This window comes from Eretmochelys imbricata, chromosome 16, assembly GCF_965152235.1.
Source record: "Eretmochelys imbricata isolate rEreImb1 chromosome 16, rEreImb1.hap1, whole genome shotgun sequence".
Lineage (NCBI taxonomy): Eukaryota > Metazoa > Chordata > Testudines > Cheloniidae > Eretmochelys > Eretmochelys imbricata.
Window position 1 is genome coordinate 22,357,535 of NC_135587.1, and position 20,289 is coordinate 22,377,823.

At 46.1% G+C, this 20,289-nt stretch overlaps 1 protein-coding gene across 1 annotated transcript in view; it reads right to left on the minus strand.

Moving 5' to 3' along the window:
- PHF19 (PHD finger protein 19) overlaps window positions 1–8,463 on the minus strand; it is a 30,761-nt gene extending 22,298 nt beyond the window's left edge. The window contains exons 1-3 of the mRNA XM_077836117.1: window positions 8,330–8,463; window positions 4,239–4,442; window positions 2,746–2,827 (exon numbers count right to left, since the gene is read on the minus strand). Of these exons, the coding sequence (XP_077692243.1) occupies window positions 2,746–2,827; window positions 4,239–4,427 (271 nt within the window). The 5' untranslated portion in view covers window positions 4,428–4,442; window positions 8,330–8,463. The remainder of the gene's footprint in view (window positions 1–2,745; window positions 2,828–4,238; window positions 4,443–8,329) is intronic.
- Window positions 8,464–20,289: the final 11,826 nt, after the last annotated feature.

Sequence of the window (20,289 nt, forward strand, 5' to 3'; positions counted from 1 at the left end):
AACATACGTTCCCAGGTCTGTCTGGGAGGGACATCTGTAACAAAGCGAGGGTTGCCGGCATCTGCAGAAACTCCAGCTAAGAACTGACCTACTGGATCAGAACCAGCAAATTTTGTCTTGGCCCCTACACACACCAGACTTGGCAAAATACTGAAGTGTGCTTCGAGCTTAGCCAGAAAACTGGGGTGAAAAAAAAAAATCATTCCCATGACATGCCCTTGTGAAAAGACATCCAAGAGCACGTTAATTTATAGCTTTTTTTTTTGCCTGTAGCAAAATCAAGATTTCTGTACCAAGGCAGCCCATAAATAGGCTCTAGGGGCCGGACTCTCATCTCACTCGGCCCAGGGTAAATCCAAAGTACATCCATTGGGTCAATGGAATTGTACTGGTGTGAGAAGAGACGCAGGATCTAACAGAGTAGTTCTCAAACTTTTGTTTGTTAGTGACCCCTTTCACATAGCAAGCCTCTGAGTGCGACCCCCCTTATACATTAAAAACACTTTTTTATATATTTAACACCATTATAAGTACTGGATGCAAAGCGGGGTTTGGGGTGGAGGCTGACTGCTCACGATCCCCTGCCCCCCTGTAATAACCTCATGACCCGCTGAGGGGTCCCGACCCCCAGTTTGAGAACCTCCCCTCTAGGAGCACTTACATATTCAGAGTGCAACTCCCAGTCACTCAAATAGAGTCAGGATTGCACCCTTTGTCTTTGGATCAGAAATAAAGTGAAAGGTTTAAAGACGTGCTGCTGCCTCAGGGAAGTTTCAAAGTCATCCTATTCAAGGCCATATTTCTCTTCCGCTGTTTCTTCTGGCTATGAACAGGTTCATGGGACTAGGATCTCTGTTGCATCCTTCATCCAAATGGATGGCCAAGTGCTTACCTTACAGAGTGAAAACAAACTATAGGCTGGATTTCAGTGGAAGCTCATCCCAACCTTTACTCATATGCACGTTCACAGCCCACACCTCATGAGCACACGATCACCGGATGGCAGATTCCATCACTTGCACAGGGAGGTGAGGGACTGCTCCAGAGCAAACGACATGTGGCCATAGTCCCAGCAGGGCCTGGTATCCTCCTTCACTCCCTGCCCTAAACCTGAGGTGTAAGTATGGCTAGAGGCACATCAAACACCTGCCCCATCCCCGTTTCCATGAAGATGAAGCTATTCCTGCATGTTTTGTTTAAAAAGAAAACTTTCAATGGCATTTTATGGGACGAGCAGCACGTTATAAATGCCACGTATTATCCCAGAAGTGGAATGTTACATGGAAGCTGGTGCAAAATCCTATTATTTAAACGCCCCAAATGCTAAACTGGATTCTTTTCAGCATTGCTCCTGAAGACAGAGCTGCTATGACAGCATTGGTCTTCTGCACAGGGCAGGGGGAAGTATCGCCCTAGGTGGACAAAGGCACTAGCTGAGGCATCTGCTCTTTCTAGACTAAAACGATTCAGCTTGATCATCCACGTGACACAGCAGCGTCTGAGGCCAGTCTGATGGGATTGTGAGCATGGCTAGCCACTGAGCTCTGCATTGCCACACACAAGACCCAGGCTTGTTTCCTAGTTCCAGTCTCTTATTCCTTGGGCCACCAGTGGCTAAGGCTTCTGCAGGTACCAGACACACAACCTCCGAGAGCAGCAGGAGACATGTCTCACTAAAGAGCACACCCAGCCCTTGGGAAGACGTGTTGGTGGCCTCTGTTGGGACTCCTGACCCAGCCTTCCTCGACCATTAGGACGAGGAGTATCTCCCATGGGAAAAACCCAGGCACATCGGCAAAATTCACAGCTCCAAACAAATGGAGCTAAATGATCACACAGGCAGGATGTAAGCCAGAGATAAGAATCCTGCCACTGGACATGACGCAAGCACCAGCCAGAGACAAACACAGCCCAGCGAACCACCATTAGTCTAGCCAGAACATCCAAACAGTTCTTGTTCCTCCTAACATTTTCCAGACCGCCGGTCAAATAAATGGCCCCAAGGGGTTAAAGGAATGTCCACTCAGACAAACCGCTCATTTTCTGGACAGACCTGCTGCTCTGGACAGCACTGAAAGCGTTAAAATGCCGGAGGTTTTTTGTTTTTGGTTTGTTTTTTTTTACATACAACGATGCAAAGATATCCTACAGATCCCAGCCAGGTACATTTGGAGCCTTTATCCAGACCTGGCACATGACACATCAGAAATATCAGCCCGTGAACAGAATGACTTTAGTGGCATCTGCATTGACCCCCTTCCCCATGCAGCGCAGAGTGGGGGCAGAAATCCTACAGACAGGGCATAGGGGTGCTGCAAGAAGGGGACCAGTGGCTAGGCGGTATGTTTCCATGGGACATTCCCTCACTGAGTCTGGGCAGGGGAGGCTGAATCATGCTGCATCGTACGTATGTTATACCAAAACCTACCATCTAACTTGGCACCCATGCTCGGTGACCCACAGTGCAAAGATCCCAGGAGCACTCCTGATAAATGGAGAGCCAGTGTAGGGCAGCAAAGGAGTCAGCTGAGAGCAATGGAAGCAGATGTCCCAGAGCTACCTTTGATTAAACAACGCCCAGGCCTCACGCAGCTAAAGCCACTCCAGCAAAACAAGAGAAAATGGGAAGTTTGGGGAGTCTTCAGGTCCTTCCTTAGAAGCAGAAGGTGCTGAGCCCCTTTTGGGATTTGTCCCTGCCTATTTAAAAAAACCCAGGGCAGGAGAAGAGACCAGAGCTTCACTCACCATGCTGAATATCCTTCCAAAGGACCCAGTACTTGGAGTTATCTTCAAAGGTCACAAGACAGCTCTGTTTGGAGCCACTTACCTGTGCAAACAAGAGAGGTGTCAGGTGCAATTTTATCCCCCTCACTTTAAGCATTTTTGTAAACTCACAACATTCTGATAGCTCTGCGCAGGAACTCACTGCAGCATGTGGATTTTAAAGGAACATCCAGTTGCATTTTGCTTTGGTGAGGGATGCTAGACTAACAGCCCTGAAAACCAAAGCTGGCTGTGTTGCCACCTACCAGGCACACGGGCAGCACCAGTGCCCACCCCTGCCTTGGAGTACCATCGAGAGATAAGAGAGTCTTTGTTCCCACACTCATCCAGCTCTTAGCATCTCTGCTGAGGAGCCCACTAACGTGATGATCTGCTTACCATCTAGAAACCGGACGGAAGCCCATCACCTCATTTCACCATCAAATGAAATGATTTCTGGTCACCACTGATATGGGCTGGATGGAAACCAGCAGCCTGAGAATGAGTTCCCAAATTTGCCAAGCCACCCACCTGCAGAATTTGTCTTAACCCCAGTAGTCAGGCTGTTTACCATCGCAGCACAATCACTGGATGTGCCTCACTGACCCTGGACAGCTTTCACGAGCCTAGTCCTTCTGATAACACTTAGCCAGCATCTTCCACGGAGGGCTCTCAAATTACTTTACAAAAGTTGGGCATGTGTTAAAGTTTCACAGGTAAGTAAACTGAGGCACAGAGAGGTTAAGTGTCTTCCAGCATGACTCTGCCACCAACTTCCTGTGTAAAGACTAGAACTTGTGGGAAATAAAAGTACAAATGTTGCCATAAAATTGCACATGAAATATGTTGCTGATTGTTTTTGTTTCAGGTGATTTGATAAAATGACAGCTTCCATCAAATAAATACAATGTCGAACTTCCAACTGTGTTTAGTAAGAAGGGAAGGAAGACCTGCTGCCCATGCCCAACATATGTGAGAGAAGCTGTTCTCGGGGTCCTGGAGAGAAGGAGATAGGACTAGGGACTTGCGCACATGGAGTGGGAGTCTAACAAACCTCCAAACAGATTTGCAGGGGTCAGTCCCCTGTGAAGCAAACTGCAAGGCTTAGCCTGGGAAGCCCTTAGGAAATGAGCCCAGGAAGGTTTGCACAGGTCTAGTGTTAGCAGAGAAAAGGGCTTCTGTTTAGCCCTTTAAAAAGAGACAGATGCATTCACCCAAACTGGGACCTGAATCCAGATTTCAAAACACCCAAAGTTTGGGGGTACTTGAAGGCAGGATTTGGGTCACTCCAATTACTGAGATATCGGGATCTGCTGGGAAGTTCAAATCAGGATCCAGGTTCAGATTCCAACCCCTCACCCCCAATAAAACTTGGAGCATTTGGATCTAGGCTCTGATTCAAGCACATCTCTGGTATATAAGTAAGTAATAGAGAACCGTGTCAGATTGCATAGAGCTTTGAACGCCTACTTTACCCTCTTGATCTTTCCAAGGTAATAGAGTCCATCAGTCCACCTGCAAAGCACATACTGCCCCTCAGTCAGTTTGACCATCAGATCTTTGCAGCCACTCCCATTCGCAGAAGAGTTGACGGCTGCTTGTTGCAGGTGGCTGGCAGCTGCATAGACATCTCGGATGATTGGGTTGTGTGTGCCGTTCTCCATGAGCCTCAGCAGACACTGCCAATAAAACACACACTCAGTGACTTTGCCATCACAACATAAGGAAAAGCTAGTTCTGATCATGCAAACTCTCCAGTACTGGGAGCCATTGGTACCAGTCTCACCATCCTTAATCAGACAAAGCTCTCACCCACTTCACTGGGAGTTTTGTCTCTATAAGGAGGCTGATGTTACAGGCCTTATGCATAGCACAGGATTATTGCTAGTGTAACCCACTCCGTGTGGCATTCTGTTCCCCTAGAGTAGTGGCAGGGCCACAAATAGAGGTTGATGAACCTGCTTCAGCCTTGGCTAATAGCCACTCTTTTAGCTCAAGCTGTAGAGGTGTATATGCTTTTAGAACCGGAGGTCCCAGTCTGTAGCTGAGAAAACATAAGTTATATTAGCCTTCAGTTAACAAAACCAAGGAAAAGGGGATACAGCTAAGATCATAATGAACAAAGAGAAGAGCTTCTCTGGTACCACTCATTTCAGAAGGCCCCGTCAGGTCTGAAATACTTAGGCCAAAAGATGTACATTTGAAGGGTTGACAGAATTTACTTTTTATTTCTGTGAATTTTAATTCAAACATTTCTCTTGTTGCGAGTTCAATCCTTGAGGGGGCCATTTAGGGATCTGGGGCAAAAATTGGGGATTGGTCCTGCTTTGAGCAGGGGGGTGGACTAGATGATCTCTGGAGGTCCCTTCCAACCCTGATATTCTATGATTCTATGATTCTGCACTTTTTAATAAACCCCCAAACCCAGCAGCACCGGATCAAGGCACCAGCATGAAAATTCAACTGACTATAAACAGAAAGTGATACTGACCAGCCGAGTTTCACTCTCCTAGGGGAGTGAAGAGCAAAAAGTAAACAAATGGCATCAAGTAAATTTGATTTTTAAAATACTTTCAGTTTTAATAATCATTGATATCATTAGTAAACACAGGTAAGGCAACATCATTGAGTGACACAGGATTTTTATCTTGATACTGTCCCTTTAATTGCAACACAAACTCCTGCCTTAGTTTATGCCCTGGAATTGATTTAAAATATAAACAACTCAATGTGTTTTACCCTTGGGACTTTGCATGCAAACATGAATACAGGAGCACACCCTACAAACTACCAATAAGACTTACAGCTTCGATGAGTCAAATTTTAGTGGTTAGCGAGTCTCTCAACTAAAGTTAATGCAAGTCTGTCCAAATGTAGCCAAGCAAAGCAAACCCCACAAAGAGCATGGTCTCTGGGCAATCACATCAGCAAGCTGCTACAGGCCACCGAAAAATGCAAGTCACCCTCTGATTTGTTTTCATATTAAACCAGACTATGATATTAAGACCTGTTTCAGTTTCCCCTTAAGTCAATGGGAAGACACCCACTGACTTCAATGTGAATTTGGTTTGGCCTTCAGTTTAGTAAAACAAGTACTATATGGTTATTATTCTGAGACAGATGACAGGTACCAGAGTTACAGAGACAGAAAGGCTAAAGCAGGGGAGGTCAGGGCATTTGGAAACTCCCATCCACGAGTAGTGGGCAAACTTCATTTTGAAGTTTTCTCTTCCCAACTATCTTAACCTCTTGAATCCACAGAATTAGGCTGGAAATTCCTAGACAGCAGCCTCACTCGCTTCTGGTGTCTGCGCTCCGGGACAGAACCCGGAAGTGCAGAAAGCATGCAAAAAATAACATTTGAATGGAAAAAAAAAAATCGCCTTTCCCCATCCCCCATGCATAAACGTCCAGTTTCAGGGCAAAGGTTCAAGTAATGTATCCGGATCGGTTCTCCCAGCTCTAGTCTCACTGGGCCCTCCTCACTGGACCATTTGTGAAGTAAGATGCTACCCAACAGGGAGAGTATGAGAATCTAGCCTTTAGCTATCATTACCAGCTAATAATCAAAGGCAGCCTTCACACAGGAGAGGATCCCCCTGACATCAGTGGGAATTTTGCCAGAATAGGGACTGGAACCCCTAATTCAGTGTAATCTTCAGGATGATCTTTTCTCACCCAGGCCCCTGGGATTGCCTGATATGCCCACACAATGCAAAACTTTCCTGCGGATTCACAGGTAAGTCTAAATCGGTATGACTTGTACTCCACTCCAAGTGGGCTAGAAGAGGAAGTGACAAACACCAGTTTAGACTCCCCCCTGGATTTGGCCCTATTCAAGGAAAGCTGGGCTACTCCTGGGAAATGACACACATTCCCAGCTTGTTAAATATTTGCTAGAGAGCAAGGCGCCTTTCCAGGCAAGTCCAAGGCAGCCAGTCCCAAACTGAAAACACCTCGCTTCCTTTCCAGGATAATGGTTGGAATCATATTCATTTTCTTCGCATCTCAGAAGAGGATAAAGCGAAGACAGGAAGAGCAGCCGGCCCAAGAACACTCAGTCTCTCCTTCCGCCAAAGTTAAAAAGGGGTGTTTGCCTTTGGGCCCCCACCCCCGGGGGAGAAATAAAAGCAATGATTCACAGAATAGAATTCATAGAATATCGGGGTTGGAAGGGACCTCAGGAGGCCATCTAGTCCAACCCCTGCTCAAAGCAGGGCCCATCCCCAGTTGTGCCCCAGATCCCTAAAGGGCCCCCTCAAGGATTGAACTCACAAGCCTGCGCTTAGCAGGCCAATGCTCACACCACTGAGCTCTCCCTCCCGGGCCGCTCGCGCCAGGAAGCGACTCTTTGAAGATGAAACATCGCTGCCAGGCAGGCCCAGGAACGTCAGCGACTCTCCCACATTCCAGAGGCATGAATCCCCTTTTCGGGAAGGACCCTGTGGCCTCTCGGAGGAAAAGCTCCCTGCGCTAATTACTCAGCCCCCCGCCAGCGCTCGTCCCGGCCGGAGCCAGGGGCCGATGCCCCGCGGGGGACCAGACCCGCGCACCCGGGGTCCGCGCCCAAAGCCCAGGCGAGGGAGCAGCCCGAGCAGGGAGACGAGCCAGGGCCGGGCAACCCCTTTCCCTGGCGGCTCGGCGGTGCTTTGGGAAGGGGCGGATCGCCGGCGCCCCAGCCTCCCGCAAGGGCAGGTTCATTCACGGGCACAAGCCGCCCCCCGGCCCCGGCCCCAGCCCCGGCCCCGATGGGAGGGAAAGAGCGTCTGGTGGGGGTGGGCGCCACGTGTCCCCACCGCTGGGAGAGAAGGGGGCAGCCCCGTAAGCGGGGGGCGCGCCCAGCTACCCTCCCGATTTCCCTTTCTCCACCAGCCAGGACCGGCCCCCTCCGGCCCCGGCAACAAAACTCTCCGCGGCGGGCCCTCACCTAGGAGCCGGTCGCCCACAGAGCTGTGATTGGCTGATTCAAAAACATTCAAAATTAAAACCATTATTTTTGGGGGGGGGGCGTTTGAGACGCACCCGGCCCCCGGCAAACGGGCCCCCAGACGGGGCAGGGGGCGGAGGCGGCGGCTACAAAGTCACTGACACGCGGGGCCGAAGCTCCCGTGGGATTAAGGCCCCGCCGCGGGGGCGGGTCGCGGCTCCCACGTTTGCATCCTCGGACGCGTCGCCAGGGCCGGGGCCGGTTTTCCCCGCTCCCTCGCTAACTTTCCGGCCGCGGCCGCCCGAGCCGCCAACGTGCCCGGACTAACAATCGCTTGGGGGGGGGGGGGTTGTCCTCATTGGGGTTGTTTGCTTTTTAACCCATGCAACACCCCCCGCCAAGGAAGCAGGTTCAGCCCCCGGCGAGTGTGTCAGGATCTGCCGAAGACCCCCCACCCACCCAAAAAAAAAAAAATCTAGCTAACCCTACAAAATCCACAAAGTCTGCGGGAGGGGGGAGTTTCCTTCTCGCCTGGATCTCCAAGCGCAGACACCCCCTGCCCCAGCCAGCCCCGCACCCGCGGTCACCTTGCAAACTTTGCGCCGGGTGTCCGCGCCCCCCGCCCCGGCCCCCCCTTACCGCTCCGCCAGGTCCTTGGGGCGCTGCCCGCGGGCGGCTCAGTGCCTGGGGCGCGGGGTCCCCCCCATGCCGCCCCCGGGCGCGCCGGCTGCTCCCCGGCTAGCGGCGCTGCAGGCGGGTGAGGCGGGGCGCCATCTTTTTCACTTTTTCCCGCGAATTATTTACGTTTTGCTTATGTAATTAGCACGGGCCCCCCCTCCGCCTCCTCCGCCCGGCTCCATCCTGCAGGAAGCCAGGCAGCGCCCGGAGCCCGGACAGCTCCCCGCCGGCTGCATTTAAAGGGAACGTGCGGCCGGCCCGGGCCCGGGGGCTGCGGGGCCACCCCACGCCGCGCGCAGACCGCACGCGCCCGGCCAGGCTGCGCCGCGTGTGTCCCCCCGCCGCTGCCCCCACGGACACGCGTGCGCACACCCGCCGAGAGGGGCAGGCAGCCCGCCCGCCCCTGCTGCACCAGGCCGTTCCACACACAGCCCCCCCCCGGCCGTGCGGACAGAACCTCACACTCAGGTACACCCAGAGCCACACACCGAAACACATGTGCACACACAGCTATGCCTACGGCCAACACAGCGCACAGATGTGTACACACGCGCACACGCTCAGAGCAATGCAGGCAGCAGGGTACCCAGCCATAGCCAGAGGGAAACACACACTCAGAGACACCTGCACACGTAGACCCAGAGCCGCACACAGACACCCATGTGCGCACACACCTATGCATGCTGCAAACTCAGAGCAGATATTTTACACCCAAGCCAAGCTACCCACCCAAATGCACCGTCTCCTCCACTCAGACCTGTTTCTCCACCTGCCCGGCCCTAACCCTCCGGGTGTAGGATGGAGTCATGGAAACTCGGGTACTTTTCTCTTTTGAGAGAATTTCTAGCCTTTAGCTTTTTTTCTTTCCACCTTCCCTATATGTTAAAATTTAACCTGGCCAGTCCACTGAGGATTTGAGTTCCCATCTCCTTGCACCCCCTCTTCAATACACACACACGCTTGGCCTGTGAGTGGCAAGGATGCAGATGATCTGAGAATCATAAAACTGGAAGGAACCTCCAGAGGTCATCTAGTCCAGTCTCCTGCACTGGTGGCAGGACTAATTATCTAGACCATCCCTGACAGGTGTTTGTCCGACCAGCTCTTAAAAATCTCCAGTGATGGAGATTCCACAACCTCCCTAGGCAATTTATTCCAGTGCTTAACCACCCTGACAGTTAGGAAGTTTTTCCTAATGTCCAACCTAAACCTCCCTTGCTGCAATTGAAGCCAATTGCTTCTTGTCCTATTCTCAGAGGTTAAGAAAAACAATTTCTCTTCCTCCTCCTTGTAACAACCTTTTACATACTTGAAAACTGTTATCATGTCATGTCCCCTCTCAGTCTTCTCTTTTCCAGACTAAACAAACCCAATTTTTTCAATCTTCCCTCATAGGCCATGTTTTCTAGACCTTTAATCATTTTTGTTGCTCTTCTCTGGACTCTCTCCAATTTGTCCACATCCTTCCTGAAATGTGGTACCCAGAACTGGACACAATACTCCAGTTGAGGCCTAATCAGCGTGGAGTAGAGTGGAAGAACAACTTCTTGTGTCTTGCTTACAACACTCCTGCTAATACATCCCAGAGTGATGTTCACTTTTTTTGCAACAGCATTATAGGGTTGACTCATATTTAGCTTGTGGTCCACTATGACCCCCAGACCCCTTTCCGCAGTACTCCTGCCTAGGCAGCAATTTCCCATTTTGTATGCGTGCAACTGATTGTTCCTTCTTAAGTGGAGTACTTTGCATTTGTCCTTATTGAATTTCATCCTATTTACTTCAGAACATTTCTCCAGTTTGTCCAGATCATTTTGAATTTTAATCCTATCCTCCAAAGCACTTGCAACCCCGCTCAGCTTCGTATCATCCGCAAACTTTATAAAGTGTACTCTGTATGCCATTATCTAAATCACTGATGAAGATATTGAACAGAACTAGACCCAGAACTGATCCCTGCGGGACTCCTCTTGTTATGTCCTTCCAGCATGCTGTGAACCACTGATAACTACTCTCTGGGAACGGTTTTCCAACCTGTTTTGCACCCACCTTATAGTAGCTCCATCTAGGTTGCATTTCCCTAGTTTGTTTATGAGAAGGTCACACAAAATAGTATCAAAAGCTTTACTAAAGTCAAGCTGTACCACCTCTACGGCTTCCCCCCTATCCACAAGGCTTGTTACACTGTCACAGAAAGCTATCAGGTTGGTTTGACAGGGTTTGTTCTTGACAAATCCATCCTGACCGTTATTTATCACCTTATCATCTTCTAGCTCAGGAGTCGGCAACCTGTGGCAAGCGTGCCAAAGGCAGCAAGCAAGCTGGTTTTTAGTGGCACTCTGCTGCCAGCCTGGGGTTCCGGCCACCGGCCCCGCTCAGCTCGTTACCGGTCTGGGGTTCTGGCCACCAGCCCCCTTGCCAGCTGGGGGTCTCGGCCACCAGCCCCGCTCAGCCCACTGCCTGCCTGGATGAATGGAACCTTTCTCTCCCAAAAGAAGATAATCTATTTACAGACATTGGAAAACTCAGAAAGGAAAAGCAAGGGCAAGGATCACACTAAAAGGATAAGATCTACATTTTAATTTAATTTTAAATGAAGCTTCTTAAACGTTTTAAAAACCTTATTTACTTTACGTACAACAATAGTGTAGTTACATAATACAGACTTATATACCTTCTAAAAATGTTAAAATGTATTACTGGCATGTGAAACCTTAAATTACAATGAATAAATGAAGACTTGGCACACCACTTCTGAAAGGTTGCTGACCCCTGTTCTAGATGTTTGCAAATTGATTGCTTAATTATTTGCTCCATTATCTTTCTGGGTACAGAAGTTAAGCTGACTGGTCTGTAATTCCCTAGGTTGTTCTTATTTCCCTTTTTATAGACTGGCACTAGATTTGCCCTTTTCAGTCTTCTGGAATCTCTCCCATTTTCCCTGACTTCTCAAAGATGAGATAATGGCTAATGGCTCAACTATCTCTTCAGTCAGCTCCTTGAGTATTCTAGGATGCATTTCATCAGGCCCTGGTGACTTGAAGACATCTAATTTGTCCAAGTAATTTTTAATTTGTTCTTTCACTATTTTAGCCTCTTCTGATCCTACCTCATTTTCACTGGCATTCACTATGTTAGACATCCAATCACCACCAACCTTCTTGGTGAAAACCAAAACAAAGAAGTCATTAAGCACCTCTGCCATGTTCACATTTTCTTTTATTATTCCCCCATCCCTCATTGAGTAAGGGGCCTACCCTGTCCTTGGTCTTCCTCTTGCTTCTAGTGTATTTGTAGGATGTTTTCTTGTTACCCTTTATGTCTCCAGCTAGTTTGATCTCGTTTTGTGCCTTGGCCTTTAAAATTTCGTCCCTACATACTTGTGTTATTTGTTCAGATTCATCCTTTAAAAAGAAAAGGAGGACTTGTGGCACCTTAGAGACTAACAAATTTATTTGAGCATAAGCTTTCGTGAGCTACAGCTCACTCACGAAAGCTTATGCTCAATAAATTTGTTAGTAGCTAAGGTGCCACAAGTACTCCTTTTATTTTTGCGAATACAGACTAACATGGCTGCTACTCATCCTTTGTAATTTGACCTAGTTTCCACTTTTTGTAGGACTCTTTTCTGATTTTTAGATCATTGAAGATCTCCTGGTTAAGCCAGGGTGGTCTCTTACTATACTGCTGATCTTTCCTACGCAGTGGGATAATGTCCTCTTGTGCCCTTAATAATGTCTCTTTGAAAAACAGCCAATTGTCTTCTATTGTTTTTCCCCTTAGGCAACATCAGGTAGAGGCTTGATGGAGGTATGGGCAGACCCCCACCTCCCCTTAAGGTGAGCAAGTGAGCAGTTGGTTTTGACAGGAAGATTACAGTGCAGGGGGCTTTGGAGATGGTCCACAAGAACTTTCCTGGAGTTAAAGGCAGGTTAAACTGCTGTCTCTTTGGGAGGTTCAGTATAGATACACTCAGCACAGGCAGTGCAGATCACCTGCCCATTTGATTAACACCCCCGACCCCCAATGGTTTCATTTCACATGCTGATGATCTTGTTATCTAATGCCAGCCTTGAGCATAGGTTGCAGGGACATCTCAGGGCATTTCACCTAAGACTAAAACAGCCTCTTCTGCACAGCTCTGTTCCCAGGGTCCTAATGCAGCTGTCCACTTAGAGGACATTTCCCCAGCGGTTCATGAATGGCATGCTGCTGTGATCTGGAGGTGACTGAAACTTGCCCAAACACTTTATGGCAGGAGGGGTCCGAGGATTCAGTGCAATATGTGGACTGGGAGTTCACACCCAGGTTTACAAGACCTGAAGTATCTTTAAGCTACAGGGAAGATGGCATCAACTATAACCTAAGGCTAGAAGTGCATTGATCTCACTGAGATGAGACTTCTTACAGTTCTGTTGATTTTAAAGTACATTAAATAAACAAAATAATGATTGGTTTAAGAAGTAAAGGTGCAGCAGGAGAGTGCACTGTTTCACTCGTCCCCTGCTGCAGCCCCCTGTGTGATGTTTCAATTTGTGTTTATCAGAATTCCTAAAAATAGATGGAACTTCCATATGAATATAAATACACAGACCCGAACTGCTATACATGCTAGTGTCGTCAATACCACGATGAAGTAATAAGGATTTGCTATTTAATGGAAATCGCTGCAAAAAGCAAATATTTTCAGAAGCACCCAGACAGTGTTATAACACGGAGCTGAGGATATGAACTTTTTGTTACTGTTACAACATTTGCTCCATGATCAGTTAACGTGCAGGTATATTAAAAACTCATTTTAACTACTGTGTGTAATGCATGTGAGATACCTTCCAGTAGAAAGCTGATTCCTGACCTTACCGCTTGATCCAAAGCCCTCTGAAGTCAGTAAGTGACTTTATTGACTTCAGTCAATGGGCGTTAGATCAGAACACATTAAGTATGTTTTTCTCCAATATTATGTGTTCCTTATCACATTAGAGCAAACCTGCATTTAAAACAAATAGTTCCTCCAATTAAAATGACACGGGGGAAAATGACATTTTCCCTCTCTATTTCTGTGATCTTAGAACTAATTTATAAAAAGTCAGTTTTTCTACAAAATATTGGACTGCAAACATTACTCAATGAAGCTGTTGCCCTTTTTTAAAGGTAAGTATTGAATAGTGTGTATGCAGGAAAATAACAGAACAAGCTTTGTTTAAAGTTTCATAGAACTAAGGTACAAAGCTTTAAAAATATTTATGATTTCAGAAGTTATAGTAAGTAGACTCTACAACAAAGTACAGTAATATTACAGGCCATTAAACATCTTGGCCAAGAAAGATATCAAAGGAAGAGGGGGAAATTAAACCCAACCTTCTTAATGATTAATCACATTTTAAACATAAGGGATGTAAAAACACTAAAGTCAACAGTACAGGGGATCAAAAAGAGTAAGCATGTTATCCACAGAACATAAACACTGCAATATAGAATTTTAAATCTAATTCAGAGACACTTTAAAGACCTCACAAACAACCTCTTTATTGCTCTTTTGAGAGACAAGAAATTCCTTGCAGTCATTCTAATCAAAAGATAAATATTTTTAGTGTCCTCAGATTTGTAGCATATAAAAGGGACAAAGAATAATCTAATACAATAAACTCTGTTCTAAGTGTTATTAACATCCTTCTCTAGCCAAAGTGGCCTTGGAAAGATCAGGAAAAATATGGATCCCACAATCAATAGTGTATATAAAATAATCCCTTGCTTGTTGTATAATTCTTTCCCTGCCTAAAGCTGAGGCAAATAGTACAATTACAGTGAAAGGACCACTCGTTATAGGTGGTAAAGACATCTTAATTGAGTAGCGTGAGTACTATAGTGTCCAGAGAAGTCGGTAAAAATATATATAGGTTTTTACAAATACAGATGTTAATTCAGAAATGTCTTTCCCTCCAGATACTTCAGGTAAGTGCCACTGCCCGAACAGTGATTGCTTTAAAGTAATTTTCAGAAATCCACATTCCTACATACCTAAAGGAAGTCTCTAAGCTCACTAGAACTGTACGTTTGTGTTTTAAGTTGTTCAGATTCCAATTCTCAGTGTGAATTAATTTTTCTCCCTGCTTCTTCTGTCCTGTTTTCTCTCGTGAAAAGTTCTGTCACAAAGTGCCTCCAGCTTAGAATCAAACACAGCTGATTCTCCCCTACAGTGTCCCTTGAGCAAAGTGAGTGCAGAGCAGGTCTCCTACTGCCAGAAGGACCCACCAGTGTATCTAGTTTGACCTCCTGGGTAACACAGGGCCCCAACCCCTAACAAGGGTAGGATACTACTGCTCTGATTCGTTAGTGCTTTGCACTCACTTTGCACTGATGTAAATGACTGATCACACATGGCTAAACGTTAAATCCTCTGCCCAGGGCCCTGCCTGAGTAGCCAGGCCAGGCAACTGGGCAACTGCATGGAGGGAGGACTGCAGAAGATGGAAATTCTGCCCTCCCCTACTTCAGATTGCAAACTTGTTGAGGATCCACAGCATGGAGCTAATTCTAGAGTAGCCTCCATGCTCCCTTATGCACCTATGTCATAAAGGGTTGGACACTGGACGATCTGCAAAGCAGCTCACCCAGGCCTGGCCCCCTCTTATCTCCTATGTGCTGCCCTGCCAGGTGTACCCTGGGAGCTTAACTCAGCATGACACAGAGGGACGGCATTGCCCCATGTGCCTGCTCCCAGAATCATGCCCCACCTTTATGCCACGGTGGCAAGGCCAGGATTAACCCCTAAATGCTGCACAGCCTGTTCTCTAGGCTTGTCCCTCAAAATGTTCAGCGGATGATTTTGTCAGTGAAACAATAGCATAGTCGAGGGTAAATGCGGGTAAATGGAGTTTACCCACTTCTTATTTGGGGAATATGGGGTTTACCTACTTCTCATTAAGGAATAAAGCATTTACTCACACCAGCTCTCCTGTGATAAGCAAATCATGGCTCTGTGACCATGCAGCTTATGCTCAGCAATGGATCAGTTGCAGAAACCGTGGCCTGTAAAGCTCTGCAATGAGTCATCAAGTGCTCCTGCACAGGTGGATTGACTGAATACATGCACCAGCCATTAAAAAGCAGACATCATTCATTTTTTAACAATTCTACGTAATTTACTTATATTCTGTAGAAAGTGTCACCAAATCAAACATTCTTTTATTTGTTGGGAATAAACAAAATATCTCCTTGACAAGTTCAGATCTGATTCCTGAAGTTCCCATACCTATTGTAGCATGTCTTCACACATCGATGTTGTTATACGCACACACTAACTGATCTTGTAATGATGCAGCACACCCTGGGTGCCCACCATGCCTGGAACATCAAACCGTTTCATTTAGACGCTTTTTTTTTTTTTTTTTTACCACTACACTACTACAGTGAAACATTTGAAGAATGACAGAGGCTCATTTCCCCTGAATTGAATGCTCCTCCTTTGGGTTCACAGGGAACCTGAAACATTAGTAAAACAGTCAAATGATTGAAATTCACAGTGAGTCAGGATATATTAGCAGTGAGTCACAGCTGTGTTAAAAATAATACTCGCACCATATTCCTCCTCTTGAAGGAAACTTAACTGTTAATTTTACCACATTTTGTGGTTCTTATTTTGATCAAATGCAGGAAAAACGTGGCCTACTGAAAGCAATTTTGGATCAGAAATTTTACCCCAAGGCTCATTTCTACATGAGCTTTGTCAAGCAATAAACAGTGTAGTTATAATACACTCCACCCTAGTTAATGTACAAAGCCCCGTGTTTACAACAGCACAGTCTGTTGCCATGGATATAAGTATAATGTCACATATTCAACACTATAGACCAAATTCACCACTGGTGTAAGTGGGTGTAACTCTGTCAAAACCAATATAACGGCATTCAGTAACTCCAGCAGTGAATGACTGCAGAGTCCAGGAGATGAGGTGTTGGCTTGTACTTATGAAGATCCTTTTATGAAACACATCTCTTTGTTAAGTAGGAAAAGGGGGCCTGGGAAAACAATGTAACCCAATAGAATGGTGAACACGCTGTATGATGCGTAGGGAAGTTTCCCTGGAAAGAAAGCCCCTCTGTCAAGGGAAAAGGACTTTGAGATACATTTTCTATATGGTACCGTGGCCCCTAGCACAGATTCAGCTATGCTATTATATTTGCTCCCTTTTTCTGCAGAGCTGCTTTGACCATGTCCCTGGTCAGACATTCTCGTTTCACTTGAAATAATTTAGTGAAGAGCTCATAGCAATTATTGAGCAAAACACATCAACAAAGTGCATTCTTCTCTAGCAATAAGCAATAGCTTTTCCTGCTACTCTTTTTATTGATCTGCAGTAGGGGTGCCAAACTGCTAGTTTCTTTGATGTCTGATGGAAAAGAACAAGGGATGAAATTCCACCTCCTGTTACACCGAATCCCGTCTGTGACCAAGGGCAGGCTTTGTTGCCTTGGGTGAAATCCTCCTATCAGTTACACAGGCCCAACCCTAATGAAGACAGTTGACCTGATTCTCCTCTCCCTTAAACCAGTTTCACACCACTGTAATTCCATTGATTCGAATGGAGTTACTCCTGATTTACAACAGTGTGAGAAGAGAACCAGTAGAGTTTTTATAATTTATTTACGTATGAAACCTTTTTCCCCTTTAAACTGAGAAGCGAATTTGGTCCACTGAGCCGGATTCTGATCACACCTGACTTACTCCAAGGAGAGGAAAATTTGGCCCAATGAATTTTCTGTTTGAAATGGCCCTTGTTGAGCTGAAGTTGAATTGAAAGGGTTTGATTCTCCTTTCTACTACGTCAGTGTAAATCAGGAGTAACTCCAATGAAATCAATGGAATTGCACGGGAGACTCAGGCCCAGAGAATGGGCTAAATCCTCAACTGGTGTAGATCACCAGAACTCCATTGGAATCAACAGAGGTAGGCCAGTTTACACTAGCTAATCACCTTGCCCCATACATGTTTATGAAGCCAAATCAATATTTCATTTGAAACAAGTCCATTTGAAGGGCTAGGGATGCTTCTATGCTGTGCTACCTGGGTTAAAAAAACATTGCCTAAGAATCTTTTGTAAATAAATAATTTTTAAAATAACTGGCTGGCAGCTCAGCTCAGCGACATCAAAGAGATTTGCAAACTTACAATGACAAATGGCTCCATGATAAAACCAAGTTTTGTGACTGTAAATTACTGACTTGCTAGTATTGAATTTCCATGTAAAATGGTGTTTGCAAATTGTTTTGAATTAAGGGAGGGTGCACTGGAACATTTAATACACATTAAACAACTTGCATTGGCAGACCACCAATCAGCAAAAGAGTATGGGCTGGCAGTCTTTGTGCACCTAGAATTGCCAGTGATTTCAGTGGGAGGTGTTTTGCATGAGTACAGCCTGCAGCCCAAGAGGTGTTGGCTCAAAAGTGCCTCCAAATGTAAGGTTTATTTGGAGGATGCATTTCAAAATCTCCTAGAAATCAGCAAATCTCTTTTTCTTTTTGTTTTTCTTTCTGGGTAAATGGGAGTGGGAGGAGGGTTTATGCACTGGCTTGTAGTCTTGGCAACCAAAGCATTCAGAATATTATACTAGTGAATGAAACCCAGCTACTAAATTGATTATAAACCAAAGCCTGATTCTGAGCTATAATCTGTGTAAGTCACTTCCACAGACTTCCATGGTGCAAGATCAGTACATTGCAGAATAAAACAGAACCCTGTAGGGTTAGCTCTATGTCAGATCATTTGTTCCCATGAAGGCTGGGTACAGAAAGACTGCAAGCCCATATTCTAACCTTTCACATACACCTTTCATTAATTCACACCAATTTGAAAATGCCATTTTTCTTTGGCAATTCAAGATTAACAAGTTAGTAACACACTCATTGCACGTTAGTAAAACTGGTTACAGCTAATGTCTTTTGCTCACCCAGATATACAGATAAATGAAACATGGAGCAAAGAAACCCAGTCCTGTAAAATGGAGCTCTATTCAGTTTTCCTAGGCACTTTGGTTCAGATCAAATAACTTATTTTGACAGTCATTTCCCCAACAAAACTGATTTGTTGGATTATTTAACACCAGGTCTTGCTTTGATTTTCTTTGTAAATCTAATTGGTTTCCTTATCGAGAAACTTATGAGAACTAGATGAAAATCAGGAATCTGTTCCTGGAAAACACGGGTTGGAAACACAACCTCTTGCTTGGAATGCACCACTACTCAATGCATTCCATGTGGCCAGGGTAATGCAGCAGACATTGCTTCATGTACTACAGGATCGGGTGAACTGTTTCTTGTTTGAATCCTTTCAGAGCAGAGTAAAAGTGTTATCGGGAAGGGCATACTACAGCAAAGGTAAGGTTATAATTAGATCCAGTGTAGTTAAATCTGACATTCAGCTGTTTTTTGCTAGCTGTGCCTTTTTAAGGAAGACCATTTAGGCAACAGATTTCATGTCTTTTTATTGTTTATTTAATATGAATTTAATCCAGAACCCTTTTTTTAAGACTTAACTTTCCTTGTGTGCAGTTGTTCAATTGCAAAAGACATGAAGCGCTTGTAAGTGCCCTTCCAGCTGTGCAAGGTTTATATTAATGCAGCCGTTACATAATTTTGACACAGATACATTATGTACACGTCTGCAGTTCCTGTGCAAAGCTCAGAAAGGCCATTTCAAAAGGAAAAAAAACAAACCCCCCCAAACAAACTCTTTCTGTTCCTGGAAAAGCCAGAGTAATTACTTGTGTTTAATAGGTCAAGTTTGGGAGGTTTCTAAGGCAATTAGAAGCTTGCTGTAAGCTAATTAATTAATTAATTGTATTTAGCAGTTAGAGGTCCCAACCAAGATCATGGCCCCATCGTGCTAGGCACTGTGCAAAAGTAGTTACAGTCTCTGCTCCAAAGAATTTAAAATCAGAACAGACAAGACAGATCAAGGAAGGATTATTATCCCCGTTTTACAGATGAAGCGCTCAGACGTGGAGAGAGAAAGTGATTCACCAAAGGTCACACAAGAAGTCTGTCAGAGAGCCAAGAACTGAACACTGATATCCTGAGCCCCAGCCCATTGCCTTAAGCACAAGACCAGGCTGAATTCTGATCTCATGCCAGTGTATGTCCGGAGGAACGCCCCTGAAACCAATGGAGTCACTCCAGATTCATTCTGACGTAAATTAGATCAGAATCTGTCTTAAGATGCCTTCCTGAGACACATGCTAGCACATGTGTCACTCAAGTAATCATGTAGTTTGCAGCCTGATGAAACACACACCGTTCCAGCCCACAGGACCAGTAACGACTCCGATTTACAGATTCTCTTTCTCTCCCTGTCCTGCAAGGCCACAGAGCAAAACCTCACTGCAGCCACACCTCATTGCCAGTGTTCTCTTAGCACCCAGTCCGGCCTGGCAGTGAGCATCCTCAGCTCCCAGGACCATCAGGATCAGACTCTCACTAGCCTCTCCTGCTGCTGAGCTCCGACATCTTCTCTAGGCAGAGCCCCATGCAGGCGAAGGGAGGTTATTTTTAGTCAAAGTTGCAGACCTGCTTTGCTTTCCCACCACAGCCTGTGAAAAGAGGCCAAGAGCAGGTTTTTCTCATAGACTTAGATCCTCAAAGGTATTTAGACACCTAAATAACTCTGAGGACCTGGGCCTTAACGCCTGTGGCCCTTAGTAACGCCTGAGATTCCTGGCCCCTCAGCGACTCTCTTTCCCAGCCACTGCTCTCCACGCCATGAAGAACTCATAATCATACAATCAGCTTTGCCCAGACAGGGCCCAGTCCTGCAGTCCATATTCCTGTGAGCTGCCCCAGTGAAATCCGGAGCAGGCGTTACATCAGAGACCACACAAGGAATGGAGTAATTGGAGATGATAAAGATCAGGGGCCTGGTCCTGC